Consider the following 18311-nt stretch of genomic DNA (forward strand, 5'->3'; position numbering starts at 1 on the left):
AGGGTAAAAATTCACATGGAAGGACAGAAAAACCCAGAAGCGCTTCCTGAGCTTCAGTTTACCAACAGCACCATCGGATTTAGATCCTGGCTGCCAGGCCAGGATGCAGGGTCTGTAAGCATTGCTGCGATGTGCAAGTGCCAAGGCAGGTTTCTGGCCTGCCCTGAATAAAATACCTTTTTTTTTTTTTTAATACAAACAGCGTGCCAGGTACGCTGTAATGCCAATGTGCCAGCTCAATAGAGGATGTCAAACAACAGAGGCGTTTATCCTAATTTCTGGCATGAAAACACTTTTAACAGCATTCTTTTCACGAAGAAACCCCTCTCTATCTTCTCCAATGCTCCAGGACCTGCTGCAGCTGCAGCAGCCGCGCTGGTACAACCCACATCTTTGCCAAATCTTTTCAATAATTGTGCTTTACCTCGGCAATGTTGAGGTCACTCCTCTTCCTCCTCCAGCTGAGCAAGCAGCTCGCTGGCTCTGCCACACCGCAGGTGCGGAAGCGAAAGCTGGGAACACAGGAGTCAAACTCTCAGTGCTCACGAAGCCACCAGGGCAGAGGGCTGACACAGAGGCACCCCGGATCCGCTCTCCCTCCCCGCTGCGAGGCTCGCAGCAGCCCCAACCCGAAGCGCACACAATGCTTCGCATGGTGATGTCACCGCTGATTCTGAGTCCCCAGGTGAGGATCTGCCTCACCACTCTCAACGTTGGTGTTTTTTTTTTGTTTGTTTGTTTGTTTGTTTGTTTTTCTTTTAAACATTCTCAGCTTATGGGAAACCATCAGGTAAACCACAGATCGCTAGGGAAGAAGGCCCACACGAGGGAAGTCCGTGCTTTTCTTCCAGGCAGTGGCACGTGCTTTAACACGCCGCGTTCGACAAAGCAGCTCTCCCCGTTTTGCTCAGTGGCAACAGGCACGACTGCAACGCACACAGCTGTAGGCAGCACCTGCAGGTCCCAAACCCTTAACCCGTTTTTAGAGAGCACCAATTTTTTAAGTAGTGCTTTTCCCTTAATCCATGACCCCTTCTTTCCTTTATTTCTATCGGGTGGCTCTCCTCCATTTTCCTCCTCAGTGTCTGAGCAGACACTGGGAATCGTTTCCGGAGGAAGGGCACTGCTGAAGCTCCTCCATCTACTCTCCGAGAAAAGAGAGTATGTTAAAGAATACATCTTTCCTTTCTTTTCCCTTTTTAAAATACAATTTCTGAAATCAACGCTGCGGCCTGGCAGCAAATACCTACGGGACTAAAGATGATTCCTCATCCTCACTGTAACGTTGTAGTTTACCTCCCAACGAACCCATCTCCCCAGGAAGCGGCCATTTGAGATGGGAAGGGGCAGAGCAAGAGGAAGCTCTCCTTAGCCTAGCTCTTCCCCCAACACCACCTCGCCACCCAGCACCAAATTCAACTCACCTGCTCCGCCCGATCACTCGAACGGGCGTCCGACGCTGGCACACGCCGCAGCGGTGGTTCTGACGTGCCTTAAATCACCTCTCCGCAGAATATCTCGGGTCTGTACGCTCAAATAACGCAGTATTTGAGAAATAACGCCCAGAGCTCACACTCTGAGTGCAGCCCAACAGCACCGAAGCACCGGTAGGCTAAACATTCCGAACCTGGCAACAAGGCTGACCCAAGCAACAGCACGGAACCCTTCTGCACCTTCAGCGTGGACATCAGCGTAAGGAAACACAGACCTCCTCGATCCAAATTTTAAGCGAGAAACGCAAAAGGTCACCCAACCGGCTTGTTTTCGGCAAGCTAAAGGAGAAATTAAGGCGACAACCGGGTGCATCCAGAGTTAGTCAGATCCTGAAGGCAGTTCCTTGGGGGAACGGAGGAGCAACGCGCCAGATGAAGGCTGCCTTACAGCGCACCCCTTAGAGGCACTGCTACGGAAGGAAGGCAGAAGGTTGGAACTCGAAAGAACTCGCAAGGTGCCCGTTAAGGGGGAAATCTTTCATTTTTTTCTCAGCAGAACCTCCCCACTTCCCCCCCTCCCCCCAAGAAGGCAGCCCGGGGACTCTTTCCTTCCTTAGGGAGAGGGCAGGGACGGGGCAGGGTGGTGGGACAGATGGCCAGAGGGTCGGATGGACGGACAGACAGCCGGACAGAGGGCCCAGCAAGGCCTGACGAAGGGCTCAGGAGCAGGAGGGAAGGGCAGGGCGAGGGGAAGGGTAGAGAAGTACAAATCTTTTTTTCCTTGTGATAACTTTTCTTGACCAAAAAACACGATTGTGAATGAGGCAAAATGAAAGATGAAACATGGGGACGTGCGGATACTCACGATGATGCAGCCTTCTATCCGCATGTTCACCTGCTCATAGAGCCACACCTGGATCCTCGACCTCTGCAGAACGAAGGAGGAGAGTAAGTCGGGCCACAAACACTGAGCACTTTTGTTCTCTCATGTGTTCAGAAATACCTGCTAGCCACAGCCACGACAGCTCCCAAACGCTCCGAGGAGCAACTCTCAGGGGCAGTTTCAATGAGCAATCTGACATTTGAGCGTTATACCATCGGGTGAATACTACACGTTTGGTGAAGAACACGTTTCCAGTCACAAGGGAACACCCCTGCACGCCCGGCTACACGAGGGGGAAACGCCGGGCTCCTTGTGCCCACCAGCACGCTGCACAGCTCTCCATCCCCCACAAACCCGTCCTGGGACACGGCCAGGAGCTGAAAACTCACTGAGGGGAATCCCCAGACCCTCCCCACTCCCCCCACATCCCCCAAATCCCCATCCCTGCCCCCTCCCCGCGGTACTCACGTTCTGCAGGTAGCGGAAGATGAGGTTCTGGGGCGCTGCGTTAAGGGCTCAGCACGGGGACGACAGTTCCGGGCTCGGGACAAGGCCCCAAACCCCACAGCGAGGCCTCAGGGCCCCGCGACAAGGCCTCAAGGCCCGGGCCGAGCCCCCTGAGGTCCGAGCCGCCCCCCACCCACCTCCCCGGCACCCCCCAGCCGCAGGAAGGATACGATGGGCTGCACCATCACCTTCTGCACCTTCTGGTCCTGCTCGCGGTACGCCGTGGCTGCCGCCACCTCGCCGCTCCTGCTCCCAGCACCGCAGGCAGAAGAGGCGAAGGCTGATGGTAGAACAGGGCTTGGGGTGAAGGGAAAGCGAGGGCAGGTGGGTGCAGTCTCTGAGCTCTCCTCCTCCTGATTTTGCTTTTTCTCCCCCATTACTGAGCTGGCAGAAGTCCCCGTGAAGTCCTTTGGCACGATGAAGGCCTGCGTGAGCTCCAGCAGCAGTTTCGTCCGCGGAGGTTTTCCCTGGTGGGGCCGGGGCGTCACAGCACACACACACACACACACACACACACAGACAGAGACGCGTGGTTTTGTCCAAACATTAAGTATTTACAACAAATTCGACAAGCGCTTTTCCTCTGCCAGCAGCAAATGCCTGAGGGCCCCCACAGCTTCACAAATCATAGCGGGAAGAGCCTACCGTGCCGCGAAAAGTTCGGAAAATAATTCAAAATTGATCTGCTAGGGGAAAAAAAACGATGGCTGGTGGCAGGGTACACAATACACCCAAATCTCAGCTTTGTCCTCCGCAGAGTCAGTGCCCACGCCCAAGCAAGATGCTGATGGCACCCGAACATTTGCTGTAGCAGGCAGCAGAGCCAGCAGCTCAGGGGAGCAAGTTTTAAAACCAAGAGGCACTTAAACAACCTTTCATCGACCCCGTAACTGCGGCAGAGTCCCGACTGCTCGCCCCGGAGTCCTCACACCAGCAAAAAGCACCAACCAAAGCCTGGGGGAACTTTGGTACAGCACAAGAGAAGGGAGTGGGGGTAGCGGAGCCGCATGGCAGAGCTGCTGCTTTTCACCATTTGATCCTCCCTGATAATTGAAAGGAAGGCTGGGTGGGCTGACCCCCACCCCCACTCCTGGCAGCAAGTTTGGTCCACAACACACTGCAATAACGATTCTGCTCCCTCCCACCCCTACAGCTTCATCATCTGACACAGGTACAGTCAAAACAATGGCATACACGAGTAAAAGTCAAGAGTTGACATAGTAACTCCAGGATTTGGCTATCAACTGTCCGAGAAATCAGAACACCGAAGCTTCACAATGTGCCCAACATCGAGTTGTGCCAAGGGCGGAGGAAGGAAGAAGCTTTACGTTTCAGCCTTCAGAGCATCGCTCCATCAGAAGATCGATTTGTAGCCACCATGGCGTGCCAATGGAGATCTTTCTGTGCCAAAAGAAGTGCTTTGTCCTCTCAATATCGAAGGTAAGAGAACGGATGCACAAGACCTTAACTCTGACCAGCAGGGAAATTTAGGACAACTGAGTGCAGATCCTGCCAATTTCTACCACTTTGGACTGTGCTTTAAGTCTCATTGCAAAGCCTCAGTTAGAAAAAGGATCACCTCAGGGTATCTAACAAGAAGAACAGTTTTAATTTTTTTTTTTTTTTTTAATTCTACCATAGGACTACGCAGTTCAACTGTCAATCATCTCGGAGAGTTCAAGGAGGAGGTCATCCTCATCCTTCCCTGGGTCTAAGTCGATTTCGGCTTCCAGTCTGCCTCCTGAGATTTCCCAAAGTAGCTTCTCAAAATCTTCATCCGCAGATAAGGGCGCGTTCCCTGTGCAACTCAGCCAGCGTGTCCGTGCCTCTTCTAGCTGGGAAGAAGCTGAGGTCGAGGTCTCGAGATCCATCTCCATCTGCTCCTCAAATCTTTCCGGGCTTCCAAGACGCACTTCAGGTCTTGGGAGAGCAAGAAAGAACAATCAGGATATGCCATTTCTTAACGGGAAATCCCTTTCCTGCAAACCGGCTCTTAAAACTGTAGGCAAGCCCTCCTACGCTTCAATCTTACACAGGGATTGTTATCAATCAACCCAGGGCTACATTTAGAGCCCGATGCGTTACCAGGTACATTTTTCAGTCTGGGGGTTTATCTGTGAAGCCAGGGCACCTGGAGTTGAGGTGGCATTCTTGAGGACCAAAAGGCAGAGGACACTACTCATCATCTATCACCTCACGAGGAAGTAGAACTTCACCTCATCCTCGTTCAGGTGTTCAGACAACCCAAGAAGTCACCGGAAAGCTGTGCTGACTTGCAGCATTTCAAGAAAGCCTAATTAAGCAATCCTGCTAGCTGCTAGAAAGTGGTTTCAGGTGACTTATTCCTTTGATGGATTTGGGCTTTAATTATCTCAGAACCCTCATTTTTTCCCACATGTGACAGAACTTATGTTTCCCTGGGGATATACACTGATTAAGAAAAAGAGCAAGTTGGGGTTGTCACCTGTTTGGGGGATTTTCTTCAAGTCTGATGGCTGGGACGTGCTCCGGCACGTCTGAAACACCCTAGAAAGCAGCAAAACAGTATTTATGACACATGGGTAAAAGATTCCTTAATAGCTTTTTCCTCCACACTGCTTCTCCTCTGGCATTGCGGAGCCGTGGCCAAAATACAAAACCAAGGTGCTCCTGAAGAAAGTTCACATTCACCTGGAGGTTATTCATGATCTGGTGTCTTTTAAGAACATGGCATTAATGGACAAAATCCCCCACACCAGAGAAATCACAGCATCAGAGTACCGGTTAAAGAGTGCCATTCATCTCATAAATACAGAAGGGTTCTACAAGCATCCTGGAGACAGCTACTGGATTTCAAAGGAAACAGAAGGCCTGCAGAACGTTTGAGTTTTCCACCTTTTCAAATAGAGGAGGGTAGAAATTTAACAAGGGATCCATCTCTGCATTAGCCCCTGGCCTTACCATGGCTGCTTTTCTGGCTGGAGGTCCCATCATGTCAGCATCAAAGGCAGTCTGTAGTTCCACAGCTGCTATGGCAGAGGGATAACTCCCAGGTGCCTTACGTTTCAGTGCCTTCTTCTTGGGGAAAGTGACTTTCCCACGCGAAAGCTTCGCAGGTGTCATAAAGTTGGCTAGAGTAAAAGCAAGAGAGAACTGATACAGTCTTGCTCTGCCTCAGGAAAAATCCAGGTTCTCTTAATCATTTCCACAGTCCTTCTACACACTTAAATGCATTTGGCCAGCACAATTACACCGCCATTGCCTGGATTCTCAGGAATCTTTTCCACATAGGAAACTCCGTCTACCAACAATCCATACAAAGGAACAAAGAAACCGAAGAGCTACAGTAAATAATAATCCAGGACAAGGGACACTTCAGACACATAGCAATCCTAAGTGCAAGCTAGGTTCACAAATATAGACGGCTTTTATATTTAAAGTCCTGCTCCCGCTAGGAAAGGAAAAAGCAGCAGTTATAGTAGGACAAGAGTGTATGCAACTGTTGTACCAGCTTCCTCTCCCTTGCAGTGATGTCCCACAGTTAAGTTGTTCTACAAAGTCCACATTTGTAGTGTCATTTTCTAGTCTCCCGTTCCTTACCTAACATCTGGCTGGCAGGAAAAGAAACAAACTAAGAAAAAGAAAGTACACCCTTCGCTTCGTAGCACTGCGTGGCAAAATGCACCCAGCCAGAGTTACAGCATGAGAATTGTCATCTTCTGTCTGTATTTCAGAAGACAACCTAAGTAACTCTTAACCTTCAACACTTACTTTTAGCTTCCTGGCCCTGAAATTGAGCTGCCACTTTCCCTGCTGGTTCAGTATTAAAGAAGCCAGCAGTAGATTTGACAGCAGCTTCCTCCTGCCGAAGCTTCTCTTGTTGTTTTCTCTGTTGCCACTTCTCCCACCGTCTCTCTTCAAAGCTCTTCTCTGGACATTTACGAGTTCCACTCTGCTGAGTGGGCTAGAAGGAAAGAAAAGGAGTGCATGAATAGGACAAAAAAAAAAAAAAAATCCGTGGAGATTTCGTTAAGAAAATCTGATCAGCAATCCCTCCAAAATGGTCTTGATGTGGAACAGCATATTAATATTGTTCAGGTTACTGTTGTGTTTTTTTTTCTCCATAAAATTCTGCCTGTAACAAGAGCCATGCTTTACTACGGACACAGTCTCACATATCTGCAATATCCACTATGGCAAGCTTCTTTAAACAGCTAGGGTGTTCTGCTGTACATCTATTTATCACATTCTTTTTAAGCAGCAGAAAGTCATACAAGTTCCCCTATACAGTATCCACTGACAGATTGATTTCCTTGAACACAGAACTCTGGCCTTCTGTATTAAATCCTTCATGTCTGACAGATCAAGTCAGTAAGAACAAAAAGAATTCCCTCCACGTTAACTGTGTAGATTTCAGCTGGTGCTAACAGGGTTTCTTTGTTGCTGTGGTATAAACAGACTGATTCCAAGTTTGAGGATTACAGAGTTGTCTGGAAATGCTGCTGGCGATAGGATTTAGACTGCACTGCAGCTCCTACCAGCTGCTGAAGGGTAAGAACACACTCAAGAGGGTGGCACACGGTGAGTAACAAAACTTGTCAGAATTATCAGAAATTGTACGAATGGATGTGTGTCTTCACAGAGGACTCACCTGTACATCAGGTCCAGAGGAAAGTTTAGGAAAAGGCCGGTTCAATTCCACTGCCTTCTTTTCTTCTTTTTCAGGTGCTTTAAAAAAAGACAAAAAAAAGTGTTGTCAACGGCAGAAATAAAGAAAGCTGGGTACTTGTTTCCTTTGTGCATTTATTTCCTTGTGTCCCATGAGAGAGAGAGAGAGAAAGGCTACAATGTGCAAGCCATTCAGCATTTATCCATGAAGCAGATCCTGAGCAAACTGAACTTGCTCAATATGGGAAGCACCTCACTGGGGCAGGCATTAAAGCATCTTATTACCTGTTAGTTTTGTGCTCCATAAAGATTTCTGCTCTGCTGGGGCAGGTCCGGGTTGTGCTGAGGGAGCTGGCACATCTCCTTCACTCTGCTGCATCCGCAGAGCTTTCTCACGCTTTATTTCTTCCAAGGTTTTAACACGCACTTCTCCTTCCGGCTTGACTTTTCCTGCCGGCTCCTTCGCCTGCCCTTTGCTGGGCCCGGACAGAGCGAGCTGCTTCTTGGACTCACCCTGAATTTTGCTCTTGCTATGGCATTCTCCTGCTTTTTTCTTCTCTTCTACCAAGCGATTATTCTTTTTTTCGGACAAGGCTTCAGAGAAAGTTTGGATGCGACCTGCACGAGCAGCTCTTGCCCCTGCGCTGGAATCTTCAGTTTTACCATGCCCTTCAGCCTCGGCTTTGGCTTGAGTTTCGCGTCTCTGAAGAGCTTTCTCACGACGGATTTCCTCCAGTGTTTTCACATGGATCTCTCCCATCGGCTTGGCAGCCTTCCCTGTCATCATCAAGAAATGAGGAGAAGCACCAACATTTAAAGAGAGTCCAGCAATATTTTAAGTCTCCAAAATTTGTCAGAGCACTAAGGAAAACTCATCTTGAGCGTTCCCAATAATGCATCTTAGAACAATATCCTTAGAACAACATTCTCCTCCTCCTCTGAGCCACTTGTATTTTGAAGACCAGCCCTATCCAGAGAGAACTGCTACACAGAAATGCTGCTTTACTTTATTACTTTTTCAGACTGCATTTCAAATTCCTGCTCCTGGCAGTGGTTCTATTCTAATTGTACGTAACGGTTCACAGAAGCAGCTAAAAACCTCGACAAGGCACAAGTAGAAAATAAACACACACCTAGAGCCAGAGTTCTGATAGTGGCTGTCAGAAGAGCTTCAGCACTCAAGCAAGAGGCGTCAGTTCTTTGTTTTCGTTTAAATTAGTTTGTAGGGATGTATGAAAGCAGTCCAAGTTCGTGGAAAGGAAGGAGGAGAAAGCATATTTAATATCTAGTTGTTACCTCTCTCAGTACTGGTCTGCTTAGGAGGTAATCCCAGCCTGTCCTTCAGAGACTTGGGAACTCGAACTGCAAAACAGAAAAAGAACGAATTAGGGAGGCTGCATAATGTCAACTTCAGGTTCACATTTCAAAACAAGACAGGAAAGGTAACTTTGAATCCCAGTGATTACGACCTCAGCCAACATGCAAAAAGAAACATCACTGGAAAAGGACAAACAGAAAGACTAAATACGAAACCCAGGAATCCAATCCAGATGCCCGTTTAGTACCTGTCTCTCTCTTGGGTGCTTTGTCAGCATTTCCCGGAGCCTCAACCTTCTTCCCCAGCCTTTCAGCAAGGCTGCGCTTCACTGGAAGGCTGCTTACATCATCTTCAGAGAAAACAAGGAATATTGTAAGAACTTTTCTTTGCAGGAAGGTTTGAGAACAGTCAACAATAAGCTTCTCTTTTTCAAGCATATTTTCATAGAATTGCCTTTCAGCTGCTAAATGATTTTTTTTTTTTTTGCCATTTCTGCAGTCAACACAGATCTCCACTGCAATGTATTTTCCTTTCATACATCCCAAATACTCTTTAATGCAGTCATATATAGAAGGCAGCACCTACGTAACAGCTCGTAAAAAGTTCTTACCCGCAGAGGCTTTCCGTTTTCCTTGTCTATCAGCAAGATCTACTCGAACCACAGGTTCCTCCCCTAAAACAAAAGGGAATTTTTTTTTCTATTTCACAGAAACCAGTAGCCAACAGAAATAGTATCCTGTTAGCCCATGTCCAAAAAACCCCAGTCAGACACTGTTTTGACAGCTAAACCACATAAACTCATATTTTAACTATAATTAACATGGAAAAAAAATATTAATAGTCTCAGTGCTTGCTTCAAATTCCAGCTGAGATAGTGGAGAGTGAATCTGAGTCTGCTTGACACCTATACTTTGTGCAGAACAAAGCTGCATAAGCAAGCAGAATATTCTTAGGTGCAAATGCTGAGAAATATTCCTTTCTAAGGTGAATGTCTACGAGTAAAAGTACTTCCACACTTTTTTCCCTTTAAAAGGCATTTGCACAGCTCTAAACAATTTATACACAAACTCCTGTCATACTGTGTCCACACCTGCCACTGTACGCCTCTTTAATGCTTCAGAAATTGCTTCTTATATAGCACTGGCTTCTACAGCTCGCTCTTCTCGTTACTCTTCTGGTTTTCAGTTACCCCCCTATTGGCATACTGACACTTTTTTTTTTCTCTCCTGCCACTGCACTTAACCTGAGCACCAAATCTTTCCAGTACAACCAGGGACTTTAAGCATAAAAGCACGTTTTGAACAGAAGGCAGCACCAGAAGGCTAACATGGGTGAATTGTTTTAAGTATTGCTTAACCCTCCAGTTTAGGAGTAATGAAATCAAAACAAAAGCATTCATTATTACCTTTCTTGGAAGACACTGTCACAGTTCTCACCACTGTCCGGACATTTTCCTCTTCTGGAGCAGGAAAAATCATAGAATCAACGGGACGAAGAGAAGATCTTGAAGAATCTTCTGTTCAGAGCAACCAAAACGTAAGGAAGTTTACCCAACATAAAAAACTATCACAAAGAACAAAAAACTTTAAATGATTTGTTACTGTCAAAAATACAGCAAGCAGAGCATGTAAAGAAGAGAGGTGACTAATTTGCCTCTGGTTGCCCTTTGAACTCCCATTTAGAATACCAGCTGGCTGAGAATCAGGTTGCTTTATGCCCCCAGCTAAAAATGGAAGTCTGTCCCTCAAGCAGCTCCCAGTCACCATCACCTGCCGTGAACAGGATAAGAAAGTAGGGAATATTAACTCACCACCGTGTCTCTTATTTTTTTCCTTCATCTTCTGCCATTTGATTTCCTCAAGTGTTTTTATTCCAAAATTCAGATTGCCCTCTGAAAACAGGAAACAGTTCATGAGACAGGCTTAGAGGCACTCACTGAGGACCACAGGTCCTCAGGCTTCTTAGCGCTCAGGAACTTTCTGAAGTATTTCGAATAAAGCCTGTCAACACTCCTCACAAGTGAAAGAGCCATAGAACCAATGGCATTTTGCCCCTCCTTTCATCCTTCAGGGTTCAAAATGTAGTTTTAATTTTAATCCATTTACACGATATTAGATCCACATTTTAATCCATTTACACGATATTAGATCCCTCTATCGTTAGATATGGCTTATCAACAGTGGTTGCAAGGCTGCACGTGCAGCCATTTAAACTCCATGCTGTGGCCCTGTTTTGTTCTCCAAAAGTAAAGAAAAGGAGTTCACCTTTCTGACCCAATGGGCACATGATGGTATTAATGGCAGAAATGAGATCATGGAAATAACCGACTCCATTCAGCACCCCTACATTTTGTTGTGTTTTTACACCACGCTGCTTTTGACTTAACTGTCAAGTTCTTCTGATTTATCCTACTAAGGTGCTGGCATACCTTGTTTAGTAGTAGTAGAACTGCCTTTCCGAGTGGAAATCACCCGTAATCCATTTTTGCCTTCCGCAGCTGGATGCTGGACGGGAGTTTTAGTTTCTTCTCCTTCCTCAGAAAGTTGGTCTGAAGGGGAAAAATCGATTCAGTTATGCATAGACCAGGTTGGTCATGATTACGTAGCTCATGCAGTGACACTTCAGCCCATGGTTCATATAAAAAACTTTGTTGCTGTTTTGTTTTTTTTTGTTTGTTTGTTTGTTTGTTTGTTTGTTTGTTTTTAAACAGCTACACTGACCTGATGAACTCCTAAGTAGAATACACTAGGACAAAACCTCTAGGACTCTAGATTCTCTCTGCAGCTTTAACTACTACACAACACATTGCTCTTCAGACAGAAAAAAGAAATTTCCTTCCTAGTTTCACATAGAACTTTACACAAAAGACCAGCTAAAGCCAGGAGTGGTTCTAAGCTTTCCTCCAACGTTTCAGCTTCTGTCCACTGACTGCCAGACAAAGCCACCAGTGACCTGGCCAGACTGCCTGCCCTATCGCTAGTCAGACCTCAGGTCATCTGTGATTTATACATCCATTTACAGCACAGATTCCTTCCAAGAACCAAAGATTTAACACATTCATTTACAGCACAGATTCCTTCAAGAACCAAAGATTTAACACATTCATTTACAGCACAAATTCCTTCAAGAACCAAAGATTTACACAATCATTTACAGCACAAATTCCTTCCAAGAACCAAAACATGCTCACCATCATCATCTTCATCATCATCTGCAGCATTGATTACAACTGGAGGGTGTGTAGGGCTTGGGACATTTTCAGAGTTTTCCACTTTCGTCACCCCCTTAGCTGTGGAGAGGGATTTGACTGGACAGAAAGTTTGTTTTGCTGCAGTGACATCTGAGCCACTTTCAGATCATCGTCCGCGCACTCAGGCGGACTTGGCAGTGTAGCTAGAGGAAGACGAGGATCATCGGTAATATGGCAGTTTAAAACTTTGACCACAATGCAAAGAGATGGTAGCAAAGGCAGATAACCCGCACAGACAACGAATTCAGCATCTCCTTTTGCCCATCCCATCACTGCTTACACCGTGAACAATGATTTCCCTTCCAACAACACCACATCTCCCTACCACCCAGCAAAAGAGGAAACAACAGGAAGCAAACTGCAAGGCAAACATCACACTAAGCAAAGAGAAGCTGAGCACGAAAGCAGAAAACAAACACCAGCAGTACACTCGGTGCAGTACACCTATGACTGCAGACCTTTTCCTGCCCTCACAAATGAACAGTTACCTGACGCCCCCTACAGGATTGGCACCCACTAAGTACTACTCAAAATTAATTCTTCAGCGCTTAAAGAAAAAGGACCTAAACTCACTCTTGCTTGGTGGTAGGAATTGTCCATCGATGTAACGTCCCTTTGCATGATGAAAAGCACAGTTGGCTTTCTGACAGCCTCCCGGCTGGTTCTCCCAGTAGCAAGGAATCTCACTGCGCTTTTTCTGAAGACAGAAAGAAAGAAAAGCTCGTGATAACATGCACCTGAGGCTTGCAAAGAGATGCACAGCTCCAGATCGTGACAGCTGTCACAACACAGTGCTGAAACATCATTCCAAAGGTCAGTTTCTCAGTTAAGTGTAGTATTTCTGGGCATATTCACAAAGTTTGCATAAGCTGTAACCACTATGCACATTTAGTTTGGTCATCACTCAGTTTGAGAAGACAGGCACTCTCAGACATCAGTTGAGGGTGGCTTAAACTAATACACCTAGGATTATACTAGGATTATTCAGAGGGAAAAAGAACATCTGAAATTGCCTAGGTTAACCCTGTCTAGAACTACTTCTTGGACACTTAGTTCTGCTGCACCTTTAACTTTCCCCACTTCCTACCCCAGGCAGCTACAACAGCGTTATCTGAAGGACTGTGGGTCAGAAGACACCTGATAGTTCATTATCAAGCCTGCTCCCATGAGGATAGAACAGCCTGTTTATTACCCCCCTGCTCCAGCAGGTTTTAGCAGTCTATTTAACAGCTATTCTGCATCTCTTGAGAAAACTGTCAGCATCTAATAAAAAAAAATAAACAAATATCTTGCTAAGACATACCTAAGGCATTGATTTTATTTCCCTCTGCTTCCTCCCACCCCCTCTCTTGGTAACAGAAACCAGTATGATTTTGAAGCAAACAAATCTATCCTGCAAAAGCACAATCAGTACACCTACGGCACTGAAAAATGCTTTTGTGGATTTATTTTGAGAACACATTGTTAGGCACTCACGTCAATTTCCATGTGTCTGAATCGGCAGACATTCCTGAAACAACGACCCTCCTGCCACAGCTTGCAGACCGTCTCATTGCCCAGAGCAGCTTCGCAGTGGCGGTACGCACATTTGTCTCCCTGGAACCAAAAGGAAACCAACAAGGAAAATAGAGTACAGCCTCAAAAATGGCCATGCTGCTGCCTAATGGTGCTACAACTGAATTCACAATCTATCTGGTTCTCAAGTTAACCAAAGACCAGTGTGCTTCCTCCTCCTAATCTACTCCTTCCTGAAAAAAAGGGGGAAAAAAAGCAAAGCAAAGGAAAGCCAGCCATACCTTGCTACAGGTAGAATAGAAATAGAAGTAGCAATCGTCTCCTTGTTTAGACATGCCGACGAGTTCTGCTAACAAGCTCGGGATCTCTCCACAGGGACTTCCTCTGCTCTTGGAGAGAGCTGTCTTCACCCTTGCTTGGGCTGAAAGTCTTCTACTGGCTTGTGATCAGTGAAATCTTCTTTTTAAAAGTAACCCGAAAGAAAGTAACAAGTGAAAAATAATGAGGAACCAACATTTTTCCAGCTTTCTTCAGTTAATCAAATCAAGTTATCAGTCTCTCGAAGAGAGCAAAGCCTTGAAATCAGCTGTTACATGAACTAACTAAATATTAAAGTTCTGTAAAGCTGCCAGGAGCTTTGTCAGCAAGCGTTCTCTTCCACGTCCTCAATAATATGACCTGGAGCACATCTGGAAGCCTGAAAACGGAGTCACTCCTTAAAAAACCACCTGATGATACATGCAAGTCAATAATCAACTATGGCTACAAATAACTTCTCTAGAACACAGTTAGGACGCATTAAACAGCACGTTCCAGGCCCTGTGGGTCTTCGATTTCACCTACCTGGACAACCTCAGCAAAGTTATCGATCTTCAAAGGCTTCCAGTTAACTGCTCCTGTAGGCCGAACCAAGACTGAATCCGTGAATTAATAATAAAGGGGTAGGAAGAATTTTCCTCCTCACTTTGCCAAGGGAACCTCTCATCCACAATTCAAACATAGGATGCGCTTTTAAACAGCTTATAACTAAGAGAGGAAGCAAGTCCATTTGAATGCTCTCTCAGACTGGATGCAGCCAGGGTTAGTTAGCTCTTCAAAAAAATAAAAAACAAAAACCAAAACAAAACAAAAACAAAAAAAACAGCGCATTTAGAGATGAACTCGTGATTCAAAGTGGCTGCAAAAATGAGGCTCCATCTTCCACAGCCGGACAATTTAACTTTTTTTTTTTTTTTTAATTTAAAATTCAGCATGTTCCAATCTCTGGTCTTCAAGATTTCTTCACCTATTAAGAAAACACAAAAACCTTTCCCCGTCTTTATTACCTGTACAGCAAAAAACATACCAGTGCATCTAAATCCACAGATGTGCATACGCATACACACATCTGTGTTTATACACACACGAGGAGGGAGTGAGAGAAAGTTAGCTAGAGCGACAGTGAAAATCAGAATTTTTGCCTTTTCGACACAGAGAGCGCGTAAAAATTCTCTCATTTTGAGGGAACTAGAAAAAAATGGAGGCTCTACAAAAGATTTTGATGAGTATGCCTTCGAGGCCGATGCTTTGTAACATGAGGGATCTGGGGGCCAGCACACAAATATGCATACGGATGTACATGCATACAGGATAAACATATCTATACACACAAGCGTGCACAGTAGATGTTGTATGATCTCCATATCGAGAACAACTCGTAGCCCTGATCAGACACGTAGAGTTGCAATCAATTAACAGCAGCAAGACAGCAGATCAAGGGTACAGCAAGCTTTGAGAGGCAGGGGAATGCTCACTTTGCCAGTGGCACGGCTGCATGATACCAAGGATTTTGAATTACTTTGATTTTTTGGAAGCAATTTGGTTTTTCTTTCTGCGCTGTAGCAAATACCACAGGTTTGCCATCACGTGCTGTTCCCTAATCCATATATCCATCATCATCCATTGCTGCAGGATCATGAAAGGTTAGAGAAGACGACTTAGGTCCAATTTAACAGCCAATGAGTTTTCGATGAGCAGAGCTGCAACAGATTTTATTTCGCCACAAGCATTTTTTTTCTTTTTTTCTGATATGAAGTCAGAAATTTTGATTTATTTTTTTTTAAAGACACTAAATGTCACAAAACCTGCAACCAGACCAGATAAAGTTCAATTCAGAGTGATTCTGAATCCTTTCATTAAAACGCTGCACATTTCTGTGCAAATTATTTCTGACTCTTCTGGACAAAAGTGGATGAAATAGTTCTTACAAATTAATAATAAAAGGTTGGAAGCTTTTACTCACACAAACACTAGTGAATTTTCCAGGAAATATTGTTTTGGCAGGGAATTTTCCCAAATCTAAAATAAAGAGAGGAAAAGTTGGGTTCTCATATTAGTTACTGCTTTTGACTGCTGGACAAAGGGAATAAAAACAGTAGTTAAGTGCAAGGTTTCCTTCTCTTCTTTAGTATGGATAGGAATCGTCACTTCGGACCTTTAGCACCTTCAGAAACACACCCAGTGCCATGCAGGTTCCTCTGCAGCTACTTCTAACAATTACTGGTGCTCCTTAGCATGGAAGTTTGACTCAAAACACTCTCCAGATTTAGCTCTTTTGACTGCCCAAGGAGCTCATCATTTTGCTTGTTGCCTTCCATTTTCCTGAACAGACCGGGAACGCTGTTCAGAATCTGAATGGATCTGGTCTAAGGAATGGGAAGAAAGCAAAACCAACGATACCTTGCAGTATTCCAAATTCCAAAAAAGCAGTCTCATTTTAAAAAGGACCTCAAAAGCTTTTTTTTTTTTTAAACTGACATCTGCTAACAGAGCAATCCAAGCACTAAACCAACTGAAGTTGCCCCTGAAAGCCTGAATAAAAATGAGTAACTCTGGTGCACTCAGCAGGTCTGTAATAGAAGTTGGTAAGGGTTTTAGATTTCTTTTTTTTGCTCCAGGGTGCTGGTAAAATTTTTGCATTAAGAGATTTTGAACCTTTTGTACCAAAGAATTAGAGATGCGCTACAGTGCCAGTAGCTGGGGGTCTGGAAATACACACCAACAAGTGTCATAAGCTTTGCCTTTGCTGAAGGAAGATGAATAGTACAAAGAAAATCTGTCTAGTTTGTTTTACAGGCTTGTCTTTCTCAGTACGGAACAAACTGACCTCCCTGGTCGAACTTTGCAGTGCCTATTCTGCCTTTGTCCTGCAGAGAAGAGCAAGAAAGGAACAAATCTATTTTTGCACCCCAAAAACGCATTAGAGGAGGATTATCACACCCACCTAAGGGTACTGCCTTGTTTGTTTATAAAGCACAAAGCATTTCTCTTGGACAGTCTCTCTTGCTGGCCTCTTTTGTGCCTTCCATTTATAATAAAGATATTAAGATGCTTACCCCTTGCTTGTTTTGTTTGTTTGTTTGTTTGTTTGTTTGTTTGTTTTTTTAAAGAACAGTGGAAGTGGAGAGTCGGATGACAAGCAAGAACAAACACTAGAAACTCCTTGTTCTGCCCCTGCTTTTTAATCACCCAGCATCACCCCGGCTGCAAAACAGCCTCTGCTGATTTACCTGCTTGTTAAAGCACCCCACAGGCTGCAAGTGCGGTGTGCTAGGTGTCAAGTTATATTTAACGGTGCACACGTAACCATTCATCTTCCCACAGTCGAAGCACAGAACAGCCTCTTGCTAACAGAACTCATCCCTGCTGCTGCAAGAAACCTCAAGGCCTGCAGGAAAACCTCAAGCTAAGAGTTCCAAAGCAAAAGCAGAAAACGCATCATTTGTACTCTTTCTATTTGAGGGAATTCTAGCTGCTAAACGCTGCCTACATCTGAGGGCACGTTCTGAGGCTGCCGGGAAGGACACTCAACACCCACTGACAGCAGGAGTGCAAAGATGCCAGCCAAGAAGGCAAAGGTTAGAGCTGAACGCTGCCTCAGCTTCCTCCAGCAGCCAGCTGGGGGTCACCTTTCACCACGCTCTCTGAGACTCGGAGCCCCGAGTTACCGCAGCCGCCACGTACAGCTGCTCCTTGCTGGCCCAAACTACTTGAAGAGTCTTCAAACTTCAGGGACCTGTTTTATGACAGCCTCAAGATCAAATTCATCTGTTCCTGAAGGCGCTGATCGTCCTGCTGTTTCTGTAGCTGTCAAAGAACAATCCTGAACCGAGGCACTCGTCTGATCAAACAGTGCTTCGGCACAGATTTGTCTTTAGCTTGACACATCAAGGTGAAGAGGAATCGATTCTTGCAAGCAACCTCTCAAGCAGGGATCTAATAAGGTGACCAAACGACAGATCTGTTGTGCAGATCTGAGCACGTCACTCTGCAGGGAATCACTTTCAAGCCTAAGATGTTTCACCCATCTCCCTGCCCCAGAGCGACACAAGGAAAGCTCTTAAGTAATTGCTAACCTCTTCTCAGTGCTCACGAGTCCCAAATCACTAATTTTACAATATATAAACCATGGCAGCTGGCACCTAGTTGGCACACGGTGACACTGCACACGTTGGCAGTGTCGTCAGGAGCTGGAAAGTCAGGGGTGAGGGGGTTAAGGGAAAACCACACATCAGTTTAGCAACTTGGCTCCCGTAGGATACTTCCTACAGCAGGACTTTTAGCAAAGTCCCTCCCTCAGAGGGACCTGCTGGCTAATTAAAACGGGACTTCTGCTGGAGCAGTCAGAAGGCAGCAGGGTATCAGGAGATATCCAGTGGGCATCACTGTCAGTCTGTGGCAGTTTGGGGTCCAGGTATCAGTGGTTATGTGTGGTTTTCT

At 45.6% G+C, this 18311-nt stretch overlaps 1 protein-coding gene and 1 pseudogene across 2 annotated transcripts; both read right to left on the minus strand.

Annotated features, from left to right (window-relative positions):
- Nucleotides 1–275: 275 nt before the first annotated feature.
- Nucleotides 276–3200, minus strand: LOC311429035 (uncharacterized protein; the record flags this gene model as incomplete). Its single annotated transcript, XM_084540186.1, has 4 exons — nucleotides 276–512; nucleotides 2299–2361; nucleotides 2785–2811; nucleotides 2994–3200. 4 exons carry the CDS (start codon nucleotides 3198–3200, stop codon nucleotides 441–443), a joined length of 369 nt encoding a protein of 122 aa, XP_084396312.1. The 3' UTR covers nucleotides 276–440.
- A 3362-nt stretch (nucleotides 3201–6562) lies between these two features.
- Nucleotides 6563–14450, minus strand: LOC311429036 (zinc finger CCCH domain-containing protein 11A-like; annotated as a pseudogene). The gene is made up of 11 exons: nucleotides 14397–14450; nucleotides 13835–14009; nucleotides 13515–13634; nucleotides 12612–12735; nucleotides 11979–12181; nucleotides 11217–11336; nucleotides 10339–10679; nucleotides 8767–8827; nucleotides 7756–8247; nucleotides 7454–7530; nucleotides 6563–6766 (listed from the first exon to the last, which is right to left on the minus strand). The product of its transcript is annotated as a zinc finger CCCH domain-containing protein 11A-like (transcript).
- Nucleotides 14451–18311: the final 3861 nt, after the last annotated feature.

Source organism: Aythya ferina (genome assembly GCF_964211825.1).
Source record: "Aythya ferina genome assembly, contig: HAP1_SCAFFOLD_257, whole genome shotgun sequence".
Classification (NCBI taxonomy): domain Eukaryota; kingdom Metazoa; phylum Chordata; class Aves; order Anseriformes; family Anatidae; genus Aythya; species Aythya ferina.